The sequence below is a fragment of the Microcaecilia unicolor genome, chromosome 3, assembly GCF_901765095.1.
Source record: "Microcaecilia unicolor chromosome 3, aMicUni1.1, whole genome shotgun sequence".
NCBI lineage: Eukaryota > Metazoa > Chordata > Amphibia > Gymnophiona > Siphonopidae > Microcaecilia > Microcaecilia unicolor.
This window is the reverse complement of record NC_044033.1, coordinates 126,036,583-126,054,608: the sequence shown is the minus strand read 5'-3', so window position 1 is coordinate 126,054,608 and position 18,026 is coordinate 126,036,583. Positions and strand designations below refer to the sequence as shown.

The 18,026-nt window shown below is 46.3% G+C and overlaps 1 protein-coding gene across 1 annotated transcript in view; it reads left to right on the top strand.

Annotated features, from left to right (window-relative positions):
• The window catches only part of KIF16B (kinesin family member 16B), a 382,671-nt gene that overhangs the window by 80,875 nt on the left and 283,770 nt on the right, over positions 1-18,026 (top strand). The window contains 1 exon segment of the mRNA XM_030196349.1: positions 11,469-11,566. Within this exon segment, the coding sequence (XP_030052209.1) occupies positions 11,469-11,566 (98 nt within the window).

Sequence of the window (18,026 nt, the reverse complement as noted above, 5' to 3'; positions counted from 1 at the left end):
GCAAATGCAGGTCACAAGTACCTGACAAAATCCCAAATAGTAGCAAGATTCCATTCTACTGATCTCAGGGCAAGCAGTGGCTGTCTTGATAGCAGGCTGTGGACCTTTCCTCCAGGAATTTGTCCAAACCTTTCTTAAAAGCTAGATATGCTAACCAATGTAACCACATCATCCAGCAATGAATTCCAGAACTTAACCATTTGTTGAGTGAAAAATATTTCTTCCTATTTGTTTTAAAAGTATTACCATGTAACTTTATTGAGTGTCCCCCTAGTCTTTGTACTTTTTGAAAGAGTAAAAAGTCAATTCACTTTCACTTGTTTTACACCATTCAGGATTTTGTAGACCTCTATCATATCCCCCATCAGCCATCTCTTTCCAAGCTGAAGAGCTCTAACATCTATCCTTTCCTCATATGAGAGGAGATCCATCCCCTTTATTGTTTTGGTTGTTGATCTTTGAACCTTTTCTAGTTCCGCTATATCTGTTTTGAGATATGGCGACCAGATTACATGCAGTACTCAAGGTGAGGTTGCACCATGGAGTGATACAGAGGCATTATAATATTCTTTGTCTTATTTTCCATCCCTTTTCTAATATTTCCTAGCATCCTGTTTGCAGTTTTGGCTGCTGCCACATACTGGGCAGATGATTTCAGCATATTGTCTACAACGATACCTAGATCTTTTTAATGGATGTTGACTCCTATGGTGGATCCTAGCATCAAGTAACTATGGTTTGGATTATTCTTCTCAACGTGCATCACTTTGCATTTGTCCACATTAAATTTAACCTGCCATTTGGATGTCCAGTCTTCCAGTTTCCTAAACTGCTCCTGCAATTTTTTACAGTCCGTATGTGTTTTAACAACTTTGAATAGTTTTGTGTCATCTGCAAATTTAATCGCTTCTTAGTCATTCTGATTTCCAGATAATTTGTAAATGTTATTTAGCACTGGTCTCTGTACACATCCTTGTGGCACTCCACTATTCACCTTTCTCTACTGAGAAAAATTGCCATTTAAACCTACCCGCTATTTTCTATCCATTAACTAGTTCCTAATCCACAGCAGAACATTGCTTTCTCTGCCATGGCTTTTTAGTTTTCTCAGGAGTGTCTCATGAGAGACTTTGTCAAAAGCTTTCTGAAAATTTAGATACACTACATCAACTGGCTCACCTTTATCCACGTGTTTATTCACTCCTTCCTGAGTGTCTCTTTTGCTCCTTGGTGATCTAATGGTCCCATAGATTCCCTCACAGGCTTTCTGCTTCCGATGTACCTGAAATGTTATTACTACCAGTTTTTGCTTCTGCAGCAAGTTTCTCTTCACATTCTCTTGTAAAGCATGCTTTTCACACAGAAAAAAGCTCTCATAAAATTGATTGGCTATAAACTGGTATAAAAAAGTTTTGTAAGTATACATTCTTGCTGACAAGAACACATTTTCCCAGTGCGTAGTTTGCATAGAACAGGGGTAGAGTTGAGGTATATGTATATAATTTATAAGACATGGACAGACACCCATACAGCCCTTGTACACACTGACCCATTCCCTTGAGCAGGTGGACATTTATGTGAGAACATTTGTGTGCTGTAGAGCACTATTGTGAGAGTTTGTTGAATAAAGTCATGTAGGTACCATTGTTGCATTTACAAAATACCTGTTTCCATATCATCATGCTGATCAATCCATAGACTGGTGGGTTGTGTCCATCTACCAGCAGGTGGAGATAGAGAGCAATCCTTTTGCCTCCCTATATGTGGTCATGTGCTGCCGGAAACTCCTCAGTATGTTCTCTATCTCAGCAGGTGGTGGTCACACACAGCAGCAGCTCTGGCTAGGCCTCCAAGCCTAATTTTTAGGTTTGTTGAGTGCCTGGGGTTGAGGGCTCTTCTTGAGCAAGTGCAAACCTGGTGGCGCCAGGTCCCTCCTTTTCTCCCCCCTCCCGCTGGCTCCGTTAAAAAAAAAAAAAAAAAAAAATTTGGACGTCCTTAAGGGCGTTTATTTCGACGTTTATTTAAACGTTTATTGCAGCTATTCACTGGGACACCAGGTCGTTACAGCTCGGAGCGAGAAGCAGGTAATTTTTACCTTTTTATAGCGGGCAGGGGGTTCCCCGATTGATCTCCACGTGGCCTATGGCGTCGGAGGGCGAGGGCGCGAAGAATCGCTCCCCGGACCGCGTGTGCGCGTCTAGCGGGGGTTTTAAAGTCTGATTCGCCCTTGTTGGGTGTCAGTTTGGAGGCCGGTCAGTGTCCCGGGTCTTCCTCCGGCGCGGCGGTTTTTCCCGCCATAAACGCCCATCCCCCGCTGCTCGCCTCCGCCATCTTGGCCGGCCACTCTGCTCGGACGGCTTCTTCTTGGGCCGCCCTTGAGCTGGGAGGCGTTCATGCCATGGCCGCCCTTGATTTGGGCGACGGCAAAAAAGCGGCTAAAGTTAAGCGCCATTCTTCCCGCGCGGCTCCTTCGCGGAGTGTCGCGCCGGACGCCATCTTGGATGCGCAGCATGTTGCTCCCCCGCTCTTGCGAGCGCCGGTTGAGGGTGCGTCTAGGGCTGTGGCCCAGGCTGCTGAAATACACAGTCTGGGGGGTTTCTCCCCCGAGTTTATTTTGCTGCTGCATCAGGCTTTCCTTATGCAGAACGCTGCCCCTTCTCCCTTGTCCGATAACGGGGTTGAGGCCCCCGGAAGTAAACGCCCTCGGGTGGATTCCCAGGCCTTAGAGGATGCTGTTTCCTCTGATGTAGATGAGGGCAGCGTATCTGAGTTCTCCCAACGGTCCTTTGGGGATTCCTTGGAGGAGACGGATGCCCGCTCGGATGGAGCGGATGACCCCTCTGCAGCGCGGATCTTTCGCTCAGAGGATTTGCCCAACCTGTTAGTGCAGGCCATGAGCATTTTGAAGATTTCCTCGCCAGAGGACGTCTCTCCCTCAGCCCCTGTTGGCTCTGCCATTATGCTGGGGACGAAGCGCCCGCCTAGAACCTTCCACGTGCATGATGCCATGCACACCTTAATTTCGGCTCAATGGGATGTCCCGGAAGCGAGCCTCAAAGTGGCTAGGGCTATGTCCCGCCTCTATCCTTTGCCTGAAAGTGAACGTGAGGCCTTTCTTTGGCCTACCGTGGATTCTTTAATCACTGCGGTGACTAAGAAGACGGCGTTGCCGGTGGAAGGTGGCACGGCCCTAAAGGACGCCCAAGACAGAAGATTGGAAGCGGCTTTAAGGTCGTCTTTCGAGGCGGCTGCCTTAAGTTTGCAGGCCTCAGTTTGCGGCTCCTATGTGGCCAGGGCGTGCCTGACGATGGTGCAGCGGGCTTCCCCCTCGGATCCTTCCTTGAGGGCTGACTGGCCGGCCCTGGAATCGGGCTTGGCTTATTTGGCAGACTTACTGTATGATGTCTTGAGAGCCTCGGCTAAAGGTATGGCTCAGACAGTCTCTGCGCGGCGCTGGCTTTGGCTGAAACATTGGTCTGCGGACCACGCCTCTAAGTCCCGCCTGGCTAAGTTGCCTTTTAAAGGCAAGCTGCTCTTTGGGGTCGAGCTGGATAAAATCGTGACCGATCTCGGCACGTCTAAGGGCAAGAGGTTACCAGAGGTCAGGGCTCGGGCCAGTGCTCGCCCCGGTATCTCCAGAGGACGGTTTCAAGAAGCTCGTCGGTACCGCCCAGGCAAGTCGGGCTCCTCTGCCCCCTCTTCCTTCAAAAGGAACTTCTCCCCCAAGCAGCATTCCTTTCACAGAGACCGCCGTCCCGGAGGTACGCCCTCCGGTCCTCCCCCAGGGTCTCGTACCCAATGACGGGGTCCTGGTCCATGTCCCAGTGCAGATTGGAGGACGCCTGTCCTCGTTTCTGGGCGAGTGTACCAAAGTAACCTCAGACGCTTGGGTGCTGGAAGTCATCAGAGACGGCTACAAGTTAGAGTTCTGCCGACCCTTAAGAGACGGGTTTGTACTCTCTCCCTGCAAGTCTCCGGTCAAAGCTGTGGCAGTGCAGCAGACCTTGGACAACCTGATCCGCCTGGGTGCGGTCGTTCCGGTGCCAGAAAATCAGACTGGCAAGGGACGTTACTCCATTTACTTTGTGGTACCAAAGAAAGGAGGTTCTGTCCGGCCTATCCTCGACCTCAAAGGGGTCAATCGGGCCTTGAAAGTGTGGCACTTTCGCATGGAGACTCTCCGCTCTGTTATAGCGGCAGTGAAGGCAGGAGAGTTCTTGGCTTCCTTGGACATCAAGGAAGCGTACCTGCATATTCCCATCTGGCCTCCTCATCAACGCTTTCTGCGTTTTGCAGTCCTGGGCCGATACTTCCAGTTCAGGGCCCTCCCTTTCGGGTTGGCTACTGCTCCGCGGACCTTCTCCAAAGTAATGGTGGTCATCGCGGCCTTCCTGCGAAAGGAAGGAGTACAAGTCCATCCTTATCTGGACGACTGGTTGATCCGAGCCCCCTCTTATGCAGAGTGCGGCAAAGCTGTGGACCGGGTGGTTGCTCTTTTGAGCTCCCTGGGGTGGATCATCAACTGGGAGAAGAGCCAGCTGCTCCCGACTCAGTCCCTGGAGTATCTGGGAGTTCGATTCGACACCCAAGTGGGCAGAGTGTTCCTGCCAGACAATCGGATTGTCAAGCTTCAGGCTCAGGTGGACCAGTTCCTAGTAGCCTCTCCTCTTCGGGCTTGGGACTATGTGCAGCTGTTGGGCTCTATGATGGCCACGATGGAAGTAGTGCCCTGGGCCAGGGCTCATACGAGACCACTACAACACTCTCTGCTGCAGCGCTGGACTCCGATGTCGGAGGATTATGCTGTGCGCCTTCCCTTGGACCCAGCAGTGCGCAAGGCGCTGAGCTGGTGAATGCAGACAGACAAGTTGTCAGCAGGAATGCCTCTGGTGACCCCGGAGTGGATTGTCGTCACGACGGACGCCTCTTTGTCGGGCTGGGGAGCCCACTGCTTGGGAAGGACAGCGCAGGGGCTCTGGTCTCCTGCAGAGGCAAAGTGGTCTATCAACCTCCTGGAACTCAGAGCCATTCGGTTGGCGCTTTTGGAGTTCATCCCGGTACTGGCGTTGAAGCCAGTACGGGTCCTGTCGGACAATGCCACGGCTGTGGCCTATGTCAACCGCCAGGGAGGTACCAAGAGCGCCCCTCTAGCCAAGGAGGCCATGAATCTATGCCAGTGGGCGGAAGCGAACCTGGAACAGCTGTCAGCGGCCCACATTGCCGGAGTCATGAATGTCAAGGCGGACTTTCTCAGTCGCCATACCTTGGAGCCCGGAGAGTGGCAGCTATCTGCTCAGGCGTTCTTGGACATCACGAAGCGCTGGGGCCAGCCGAGCCTAGATCTGATGGCGTCATCGGCCAATTGCCAAGTGCCGCGCTTTTTCAGCAGAGGACGGGACCCTCGATCCCTGGGAGTAGATGCTCTTCTCCAACAGTGGCCGACACAAGAGCTTCTCTATGTGTTCCCGCCCTGGCCCATGTTGGGCAGGGTGCTAGACCGGGTGGCAAAGCATCCGGGCCGGATAATCCTGGTGGGTCCGGACTGGCCCAGACGTCCTTGGTATGCGGACTTGATCAGGCTCTCAGTCGACGATCCTCTGCGGCTGCCAGTGGAGCAGGGCCTGTTACATCAGGGTCCCGTGGTGATGGAGGATCCCTCCCCCTTTGGTCTTACGGCCTGGCTATTGAGCGGCAGCGTCTGAGAAAGAAGGGCTTCTCAGACAAGGTCATCGCCACTATGCTGAGAGCGAGGAAGCGCTCTACTTCTACTGCTTACGCCAGGGTTTGGCGTATCTTTGCAGCATGGTGTGAAGCAGGCTCACTTTCTCCCTTCACTGCTCCAATTTCTTCAGTGTTGGCGTTCCTGCAAGAAGATCTGGAGAAAGGCCTGTCGCTCAGTTCCCTTAAAGTCCAGGTAGCGGCTCTGACTTGCTTCAGGGGCCGCCTGAAGGGTGTTTCCCTGGCTTCGCAGCCAGATGTGGTGCGCTTTCTCAAGGGAGTTAATCACCTGCGCCCTCCTCTGCACTCAGTGGTGCCTGCGTGGAATCTCAACCTGGTGCTAAGAGCATTGCAGAAGCCGCCTTTTGAACCCTTGTCGAGGGCATCTCTGAAAGACCTGACGTTGAAAGCAGTCTTTGTGGTGGCTATCACTTCAGCCAGAAGAGTTTCCGAGCTCCAGGCGCTCTCATGTAGAGAGCCTTTTTCTGCAGTTCACTGAGGCAGGAGTGACTATTCGCACAGTGCCTTCCTTCCTGCCCAAGATTGTTTCTCGCTTCCATGTGAATCAGCAGCTCTGTCTCCCTTCCTTTCGTAGGGAGGACTACCCAGAGGAATACTCTGCTCTCAAATATCTGGATGTGAGACGTGTCATCATCAGATACTTGGAAGTGACCAATGATTTCCGGAAATCGGATCATCTGTTTGTCCTGTTTGCAGGTCCTCGTAAGAGTCTGCAGGCTGCTAAGCCTACAGTGGCAAGATGGGTCAAGGAAGCCATTGCGGCGGCTTATGTGGCCGCGGGGAAGGTGCCGCCTATCCAGCTGAAGGCTCACTCCACTAGAGCTCAGGCGGCCTCGATGGCAGAGGCCGGGTCCGTCTCCTTGGAAGAGATTTGCAAGGCGGCAACTTGGGCTTCGGCCCATACCTTCTCCAGGCATTACCGCTTGACTGTGGCTGCTCGGACGGAGGCCCGGTTTGGAGCTTCAGTGTTGAGGTCAGGGATTTCTATGTCCCGCCCTGGGTGAGTACTGCTTTGGTACATCCCACCAGTCTATGGATTGATCAGCATGATGATATGGAAGGTAAAATTATGTATCATACCTGATAATTTTCTTTCCATTAATCATAGCTGATCAATCCATAGCCCCTCCCAGATATCTGTATTGGTTATATTCTGGTTGCATTTCAGGTTCAAGTTTAGTCTTCAGTTCCTGTTCAGGAGGACTTCGTGTTCAAGTTTTTCAATGGATTCTTCAAGAGTTGAGACGAATTTGTGTTACAGTGAGCTGCTGCATTCCTCTCCCCTCCGTTTTACGGGGCTGGATTGAGACTTAAATTCTGCCGGCGCTCCCTCCCGCTTCGTGCGGCAGTAGGGCAGCTTTGTACCCCTCCCGCTTCAGCGGTGTTAGGGTCAGTCAGCTCCTCCCGCGGTTGCAGGATAAGCCAGATCCCCCCGCATCGGCGGGTGTGGTGTCCCTCTCCCGCTCCGCGAGGATGAGCTGGACGGATTCCCCTCCCCCACTTGTGTGGGGATGAGCTGGGTTAATTCCCCTCCCCCGTTTCGGCGGTGGTGAGCTGGGCAGAGTGTCCCTTCGTGGGTGTAATTCTCTAAGTGCTGAGTCCTGCGGATGGAGCTTTGATATCGACATACTGAGGAGTTTCCGGCAGCACATGACCACATATAGGGAGGCAAAAGGATTGCTCTCTATCTCCACCTGCTGGTAGATGGACACAACCCACCAGTCTATGGATTGATCAGCTATGATTAATGGAAAGAAAATTATCAGGTATGATACATAATTTTACCTTCATAAACTCTCATTCTTTTATCTTGAAAAACTAAGGAATTAAATTTTTGTGGACCATCACAGAAGTGTTTGCATTGATATGCATAAAGAGGCATATTTTCAAAGCACTTAGCCTTCCAAAGTTCCATAGAAACCTATGGAACTTTGAAAGGCTAAGTGCTTTGAAAATATGCCTCAAAGTCTACCACAATATGCACATTTTGCAGCCATCTAAGCTACAATCATTGGTCCTTTTGAAATTTTCTTCAATATCCTAATCATTACGAAGTAGAACACTGCAAATGTATCTTTAAAGAACATAAGCTCTACATAGTTTATTGTTTCCTGCACTTTAGCTGCTTAGGGCTAGATTCTGTATATCATGTCGAAAAAAAAATCAGCGCTCAAACAAAATACACATAGGCACGGTTTATAGAATAAGCCTAACATCTGTTTTCTGGGACTATATTTAGTCATGGTCATTTACGCCAAAGAAAAACCTGGTGGAAATGCCGATGCCTAAATTACGTGTAGAATGGGCATATTTTATAACTGACTGTAAATTCTAAGAACAACCATGTCCCACCCATGGCCATGCCCCCTTTTCAGTTCCATGTCTTAGAATTTACGTGCATCACTTTATAAAATACACTTAGATATTTGTGCCATAAATTCTATTGCCAAGTAGTGTCAATAATTGCTTGTTAAGTTCAATTATTGGAGCTGATTGGCTTGTTAAGTTAATTAAGTTGTGTGCGTGAATCCAGAATACGTCTAGATTTGCATGCACAACTCAAGTTGCACTATATTGAATCCAGGGGTTAATCTTTTGAAGCCAGCAGTGGTTTTTTTTGTGCTTTACTGTTGACGCTGGATTTGGATTTAATTCAACAACATCTTCATTTCTGAAGATACATTTGACAGAGTACTTATGACCCCTGAGTCAGGTGGCTCTCCTCCGAAACACGACTGTGTTGGGTCTTTCTACAGTTGGTGCTTTGTCAATAAAAGTGTGTTTTTATACCTGTTGTGCTGGAAGTTCCTTGGCCCACACCGACTTTGTCTCTCTTTTTTGACTAGTTTGACTGGGTCCCTAACACAAGTAGATACATACCTGACATCAAAATCCCTTTTGGGAAGTATGAACTCCCCCTCAAATCACAAGTCAGGAACCTTGGAATACAGTTAGATTCAACAGTTACTCTGATTCCCCAAATCCAAACAACCTTCAAGAGCTGCTTCTATTATTTGCGACAGCTACGCTGCCTCTCTCCTTACATCGAGAAGGTAAATCTTATCCCAGTTGTGCATGCCATGGTAACATCAAGACTGGATTACTGCAATGCACTATACAATGGTCTGACTACAAAGGGCCTGCACCAGCTCCAGTTGATTCAGAATGGCAGCAGCAAGACTCATAGAAGGTTGCAAGTGACGTGACCACATCACACCATTTTTGCAAACACTTTATAGGCTACCAGAGCATAATAGGGCTAAATTTAAAACTCTATGTCTGATCTTCAAGGCCCTGAAAGGAAATGGCCCCAAGTATCTGAAGAATAGGATGATCCTCCACACACCGCCAAGGACACTAAGGTTCTCCCAAGGACTTTCACTAACTACACCCTCTCCAAAAGACATTACATGATGTGATACCCACAAGCGAGCCTTCTCTGGAGTAGCCCCCACACTCTGGAATGCATTGTCTGAAAGGCTCCGCTTAACACAAGACTATCCGGCTTATTTTCGAAAGAGAAAGACGCCCATATTTCGACCCCTCCCACCAAAAAAACCCACTTTACAAACTTTTTCCCCAGCCTGTATGCCAGCCTCAAATGCCATACCCATAGCAGAATGTGTTCTATCCTCTGACAGCCTTTCCCTGGTTCTGATGTGGGTCTCGGGTGAGTGTGACACCTTTTTTGTTAAGGGCACTGCAGAGTCACATCAGCAATGCATTGTGGTGGGTGTGGGGTATTGGGCTCCGTGATTCCACTAGCTTGTGTTAAATGCTCACAATGTTGGTAGTTGGTAGGCTCTACTCCCATGGTGCTTTTCCCTCTGCTTACTGGGTCAGAGTGTGCCCTGTTTTGTTTCCGGTAGTTCATGAGGTAGTGGCCATTTGTGTAAGACACTTTTAGATCCCTTTCATGTGTTAGCCACATTACAGCACTTAGTTCTTACCTTGAATGTTACTGAAAGAGGGCATTGTACACCATTCTGCCAGCTCTGACCTAGTGCTAATCTCAGTACCAGGGAGACTCGTTGCCAGTGGGGCACAACCTCTGATCTGCAGTTAACTGTGAGTAAACGTGCTTGTTCAAATAAAGGACATTTTCAGCGAGATTAGTCTTCAGGTGTGAACTGCTGTGCCAAGGTTATACACCAGCAACAAGTCCTGTCCCTGGAGCACTTTTAGTGGGTACTGCAGTGCACTTGAGGCAGACAGACCCAGGCCCATCCCCCCCTACCCGTAACACTTGTGGTGGTAAATGGGAGGCCTCTAAAACCCACTGTACCGACATGTAGTTGCCCCCTTCACCCCTAAGAGCTATGGTAGTGTTGTACATTTGTCCCTCCCACGACCAAATGGCTTGGATTAGAACGTTTCTGAGCTGGGCGTTTTTAGTTTCCATTATCGCTAAAAAAAAAAAAAAACGCCCATCTCAGAAAGGACCAAATCCATGGCATTTGGTCCATCCAAACGTGTATGTTGATTTATACTTCAGGCTTTTACAACTTGGGAAGTGAAGAGTTAAGTACGTTCTGTCTGATTCAATTTTGTTTCTAATTGGTAAGTCAATTAGTTCAGACATGTAGCTTGGAACTAGACCATGTATTATTCTGTGAACAAAGGTACAAATCTTGAAGGCGATACATTCCTTGATTGGTAGCCAGTGTAGTTTTTCCCGGAGGGGTTTTGTGCTTTCAGATTTAGATTTTCCATAGATAAGTCTGGCTGCCGTATTCTGAGCACTCTGTAGTTTCCTTAGGATTTGTTCCCTGCAACCCACATATACTCCATTGCAGTAATCGACATGTGTTAATACCATTGTTTGAATCATGTTGTGAAAGTTTCCCCTGGGAAGAATTTTTAACCCGTTTGAGTGTCCACGTTGTGTGGAACATTTTCTTTGTAATGGTGGTGGCTTGGTTCTTTAGCGTTAGGTTGCTGTCAATAATAATGCTAAGGATTTTCAGGTTATCTGAGATTGGAAGAGTGTGTTCGGGGGTATGTATGGCTGTGGGGTAGTTTATAAAATGTTGAGATGAAAGAATAAGGCAGTGTGTTTTTTTCTTTATTGAGTTTTAGTTTGAATGTCATAGCCCAGGTATCCATTAGGCTTAGGCTGTTTTTTATTATATTGGTGATTTTTGAAAGGTTCGATTTGAAAGATATGTATATTGCGACATCATCCGCATACAGAAAAGGGTTAAGGCCTTGATTGAAAAGAGACTTGGCTAAGGGGGTCATCATTAGGTTCAAAAGGATGGGTGACAGAGGTGATCCCTGAGGTACTCCGCAGTCGGTTTCACAGGGTGGAGAGATGTTGGAGTTTGACTTTACTTGATATGACCTTGTGGTTAGGAACCCCTTGATCCATTTGAGTATATTCCCTCCAATTTCTATCCCTTTAGTAAATTGTGCCCTAAGAATGATACTAAATTATTTATTTTTATTTTAAAATCTTTTTTGTCTACTTGTCTGTTTTAGTTAGTATCTGTTCTTTTCATGAAATTTTTCTCTTTTATGCACTCGTACTTTGATTGCTTATGGAATGTGTGGTTATTCTTTCAGGATAACATTTTGCTGTAAATTTAGATGTTTACCATAAACTTTCCATCTGAAAATAATTTGATCAATATAGAATTGTTCATTTATGGAAAATGTAGCTCATGATATGTTTTGTGAATTGAAATTCTTAATTTTTTAAAAATATGTGTGTAATATAAATATTTTAGGGTGATGCTGGTTTAATACCTCGTATTTGTGAAGGATTATTCAGCAGAATTTCTGAAGTAACAAGAAAGGGTGATGCTTCATTTCGCACTGAAGTCAGGTATGTTTTACTTCATATGCAACGAATACAGTACTAGGAATAACAACTTTTTTTGTAATTCTTTTGTAAAAAGATCCAGTAGAGTAGACGTAAGAATGAAACTTTGGATTTTGCTTATTCCTTTTTCAGTAGTAGCTCAAGGTATATAAGCATGTCACTTATTGGGAAAGACAGACCACAGGTCCATCAAACAGTGGCCAAACCAGGTCCCAAGTACTCTGGCAGGATCCCAAAAGAGTAAAATAGATTCCATGCAACTTGTTGCAGATTTATGGACTTTTCTTCCATGAACTTGTCTAAACCTTTTTAAAACCTTGCTGTGCTACTGGCTGTTAATACATTTTCTGGCAACAAATTTCAGAATTTAATACACTGAGGGCCCTGTTTACTAAGGTGCACTAGCATTTTTAGCAGACGCACAAAATTAGGGTGTGCTGTGTAGGCGCCCATAGGAATATTGTGGGCGCCTACACAGTGCGTGCTAATGGTTAGCGTGCGCTAAAAGCACTAACACGCCTCTAGTGCAGCTTAGTAAACGGGGCCCTGAGTGAAAATATATTTCCTCAGATTTTGTTTTAAGTGTACTACTTCATAACACCATTGCATGCCCCCTAGTCCTTATACTTCTTGAGAGAGTAAACTAGTAATTCAAGTCATTCCATTCAGGTGCAGTACAAGTGATTCAACTCATTCCATTCAGGTACAGTAGAGAGGCAATAAAAATTCTAGATGTAGATGGTCAGTCCATAAAACATTCTCTAAAATTGGTTTTACTTCCATAGTGCTTAATTGGTTTAGGTTTTTGTTTTTAAAATAAACTGTATTCAGTTGTTAAGGATGGAGTATTTTCCTTTTCTTGGAGAGCTCCCATAAGTACATAAGTATTGCCATACTGGGAAAGACCAAAGGTCCATCAAGCCCAGTATCTTGTTTCCAACAGTGGCCAATCCAGGTCACAAATACCTGGCAAGATCCCAGTGTTCCACAGGGATCACCATTATTTCCATTGCTTTACAATATTTACAGAAGTTCACTTCTGGCTATGTGCTTAGAAAGTGATGAAAACATTTTATTTTCATATGCAGATGATATTTTGATGTTGATTTCAGCTAATAGAGTTAGGGATACCCATTTCTCTAAGATTAACAGTTGTATAAAGAAAATTTAAGGCACGGCAAATGAGAAGATTCCCATAGGAATTGGATAGGCTTCCTCTCATTTGCTGCACCGAGAATTGACAGCACGGCTTTGTAAAAGAGACCCTTAGTTATTGGTTTAAAGCTTAATACAGGCATCTAGGGTTCTCTTATATTTCTTGTGTGATGGTACCCAGCTTCCAATTGAAAGATCTGGAGTACTTGAAGTTGTGTTAGATACAGCTCTGGCAATGAATTGCCAGATTAAACATCTTACCCAGAAGACATTTTTTTAAAGATGAAGCAGTTAGTTGGTCTGCAGTTATTTTATTTCTAGCCACTTTAAGGTGGCTATTGATTGCATCTCAGCTGGATAACTAACTCATTATATATCACTCAAAAACAGCTTACCAGGTTACAGCTGATATTCCACAAATTTAAATTTGATCATGTGTCTCCTTTGCTTTTTGATCTTTACTGGCTCACAGTTAGAGCACGGGTGGTCTTTAAGTTATGCTGCCTGGCCCTTAACATTTTGGAGGGCATAGGTCTAGTAGACCAGATGTGTTTACAGTTCAGCAGTTAGGATCTCGTAATCACGCTTTTTTTGTTTTGTTACATTTGTACCCAGCGCTTTCCCACTCATGGCAGGCTCAATGCGGCTTGCATGGGGCAATGGAAGGTTAAGTGACTTGCCCAGAGTCACAAGGAGCTGCCTGTGCCTGAAGTGGGAATCGAACTCAGTTCCTCAGTTCCCCAGGACCAAAGTCCACCACCCTAACCACTAGGCCACTCCTCCATCTGTTTTGTATTGCAATATTATTCTCTTAAGGGTATAAAAAGGCTATCTTTCTATGAAAATACCTTTAAATATCAGTTGGTTAAATGCTGGAGTGCTTTACCATTGGATATTTGTATGTGTTCAGATTATGTTCACTTTTGTAAATTATTGAGATTTTATTTGTTTTCTAAGTTTTTATTATAATTTTTTAAAATAATTTTTGTTCCTTCTATAAATTAGAAGGATATTATTCTTTTTGTTCTTGTTAGTTCCTGATTAATGAATCAGTTTCTTACTTTAACCTGCCTTGAACCGATATTTAGGGATAACGTGGGCTATACGTACCCATCATCATCATAGTTAACATTGCTGTAAATGTGTGGCTAGAATCTAGAGTATTCTCTGAATTCACTTTTACATCATGGTAAGTTTTGTAAATTTAATATGTTTACTAATAAAAGGCATCCCCTCCTTTTTTGACGAGATTGCCTGTTAAAACAGGAAAGGAGGAGAGAAGCATATCTGGACTTCTGTTAACATTCAGACCCATGCACTGCCTGAAGGAGACACATTGACACAGAGGCCTAGAAGTGGCTTGGAGTAGGTGTTGTCCACACTAGAGTTGATTTCAAGTGCATTGGGGGAGGAAACTTTGCTAGTGCATCAGGAATTCTTGGTGTATTGATGCTCCCAGCCAAGGCCTGACCCAGTGGTGAGTGGTATTAGACAGGCAGAGACTCAACATCTCCTATGAAGTATTTTTAAGGCTTGATTCTGAGTGCTCCTGGGACTCTAATGCAGTGGCGTAGCAAGGGCGAGGTGGTGGGGGGCGGTCCGCCCCAGGTGTCAACGGGTGGGGGGTGCATCCGTCCACCCCCCCCCCGGCGCAGCGCCTCCCCCCCGACACGGTCCCCACCTGTCTATGAGCTCCATCCATCTGCAGCACTGCTGTAAAAATCGCTTCGTCGGCCCTTCCCTCACTCACTGTGTCCCGCCCTCTGACGTAACTTCCTATTTCCTCAAGGGAGGGACACAGTGAGTGAGGGAAGGGCCGACGAAGCGATTTTTACAGCAGCGCTGCAGATGGATGGAGCTCGTAGTCAGGTGGGGACTGTGTCGGGGTGGCGCTATGCCGGTGAGGGGTCCACGCCGGTTGGGGGGTGTCGTGTTGGTCTGCACCCGGGGGGGGGGGGGTGCAGCGGCGATCCGCCCCGGGTGGCAGCCGCCCCCGCTACGCCACTGCTCTAATGAGCTTGATGCCTTCTAGGAGGCGAGGTCCCCAGGTCATTTAAATCCCAGAAGGGGCATAAATCCTCCCTGAGGATCGCTCATCCGTTGATTTTTGTGAGGCAGTAGCACTTTGGGGTGATGTAATTACCCTAAGGATCAATTAGCACACAAGATGTGTCTAGGAAGGGGGGGGGGCTACCAAAATAAAATTGCTCCCTGTAGGTTCAGATAAATGTCTGGACTAGAGAGTTGCATGGGGACAGAAATGCGACCCATCCCCGCCCTTCCCCGCCGGAATCAAACCCGTCCCCACCCGTCCCTGTGAGTAATCTCCGTCCCCGCCCGTCCCCGTGAGTGATGTCCTCCATCCTCGCCCGTCCCCATAAAAAAAGGAAGTATAAAGTACTGAGTGGAGTGGACAGAGGGCACACAATGCAGAGTAATACATTTAAAAAGAATCAGAGAAAATATTTCTTAACTCATTAATATACTGAATCTTAGAAAAAGGGCAATAAATACATAAAACAAACTGAAGTTTTTTCCACACTAAAATAGAGAGAATTATTGGTCACCCAAACAGCACAATGCCCTCAACAAAAGAAACGTGGGTACGCTAATGCTTTAGCTGCAGTAAAACAGCTCACAAACAGCCAGTTCCCACCATGAGAGAAATAAACTGCCTATACACATATAAAAAATAAAAGTAGTCAGCTGAGCTCACCTCTGTGCAGCTCTCTTCTGTGGATACCGAGGTCTGGCAGTGCCTGGAAGACTCACTACATACAACTTGAGCAAATCTCCTGCACCTGTTGAACTTGAGTTGAGCAGAGAGAGATCTGGGTGAAAACGTGCAGGTGCTCATCAGGGACTTCCTTTTTTTTTTTTTTAGATTATGGATGAAGGACGTCTAAGTGTTAGGTTCTCAAGTCCCACTTTCGCTATACCTCCAACACCCCCTTGAAATTTGGCTGTCCCTGCGATGGAGCAGTTAAGGACGCCCAAAATGGATGTTTCTCAGAGCACATCCACGCCTTTGCTCTGCCCGACACCCCCCTTGATATTTGGCCATTCCTGCGACGGGGCAGTTGAGGGTGTCCTTTTTGTACTGGAGGAGAGCTTGGTTTCCGCCCACTAAAACAAAGGTATGTGCGTGCATCCCCACGGGAATCCTGCCAGAACATCCTCCATCCCCACGGGAATCCCGCATGTTTATTTCTGTCCCCGCAGCACTCCCACTGACTCGGAGGGGATTCCCGCGGACTCCGCGGGATCCCCGCAAACACGATCCCGTGCAGACCTCTATCTGGACTAATGGAAGAGCGTTCACAGATGGAAAATATATTTATCATGTGTTGTAGATCAGTAATAATCAGCAACTTATAAACCAAGCTAGTGTACAAAATAATTCTCTTTGGCTACAAATGAATCTCAAAATATAGATCTGTTTTATTACAGTGCACTAATGATTCCTGAGAGTGTTACAGCTAACCAGATAATTCCTAACAGTAAATTCTCACATAAAAAATTCCAATGGAAGTGAAACTATGCAACTCACACCAATTAGTCTAACATCCTTTTGCCTGGCAAAGATATATCTATTTCCCCCAAATCATAGGAGTGATCCTGGCTCACTTTTCTGGGTTTCTAAGTCCAGTGGAGACTGTTCACCTTTCCAGGTGAGATGGGATCCTTCTCCTCCTTGGCTCCAGCCAAGACTGTCATAGTAGGATGGTCAAGTATGTGACGGTCACTTCCTCGCTCTGCTATGAATGTCAGTCTTTCTCAGTGTCTAGGGATAAGAGGCATAGCCATAAATCTCCTCTTCTTGTACCTGCAGCACATTGTAATCACTTCTGTGGGGTCACCTTTGTAACTACAAAACAGTGTTTACAAAGAGGCAGGAGTTTTAGATTGATGTGGCACAGAGTCGAGACCATCAGAGCTACAAATGCCACCAATTTCTTCTTGCAACTCCCAGCACTAACCAGACAGTACCAGGTGATTTATGCTGATATTCAGTGGCACTGTCTGGTTAAGTGCAGTTGAAAATCAGTAGATGGGCAGGCACAAGTGATTTAACCAAGAAAGACGCTTTCTTGCATACTTAAATCTCTTTGAATAAATGATTCTTTAGCCAACTTGAAACTTGTCTCTGAGAAAACTTGAGCTCTGCTCCTCACACATACAGCTGCCTCTCATTAGGACCTTCTTATTACCTTTTCTGGATTTCCTGCCTCATTTCAACTGACTTCAAAAATTTTGGGGTTACTTTTGACTTGGATCTCTCTTGCCATGCATATATCTTGGTGGTAGTGCAATGTTGCTTTTATAAACTCAGAATGATTTCCTTTGTCCACCACCTTTTCACTAAACAGGCTCTTCGGGTATTTATTCACTCTTATCTCAACCCTGTAACAGTCATTTTTTGATGTAAATCTTGATGAACAGTGCCATCTCCAGCTAGTGCAAAATACTGCAGTAAAACTCCTAATTGGCTTAAATATGATCACATCAACCCTCTTCTCATAGAAGAACATTGGCTCCCTCTAGCCCACCAGATTACTTTTAAAACTCTCATCCTGATCGATGAAATCTACCACGCTGGGAGCGTCCTCTACCTTATATGCCACTTAATCCAATATACTTCTACCCATGCTCATGGTCCTCTAACCTATTATATATTTCTTTTCTTCATCAGTTACGCTTTGACTCTGTTTGCTTCCAAGCATTTGGGAGCCTGTTTACTAAGGCGTGCCGAAAAATGGCCAGCGCTGGTGTAGGTGCGTGTATTAGACACGCGCAGGTCCATTTTTCAGTTTGCCTGCAAAAAAGGCCTTTTTTTCAGCTGGAAATGGATGTGCGGCAAAATTAAAATTGTTGCGTGTCCATTTTGGGCCCGAGACCTTACTGCAACCCATTGACTTACTGGTAAGGTCTCACGCATTAACCGGGTGGTAATTGTCAGTGTGCGTACACTGCCGATTACTGCCCGGTTAGTGCCACGCGGTAGAAAATAAAAAATATTTTCTGCAGCGCATATTGGACGCATGTAAAAATGAGAATTACTGCCCAGGACAAACAGTAGCTGGGTGGTAGTTCTAATTTGACGTGCATTGTACGCATTCAGGTGTCTATGCATTCCTAAAGGCTTGAGCTATCTAACCTATAAATGTACTCACTAACCTATAAATGTACTCACTCTGCTGCTCCCCAGTATCTCTCCACACTCGTCCTTCCCTACACCCCTTCCCGTGCACTCCGCTCCATGGATAAATCCTTCTTATCTGTTCCCTTCTCCACTACTGCCAACTCC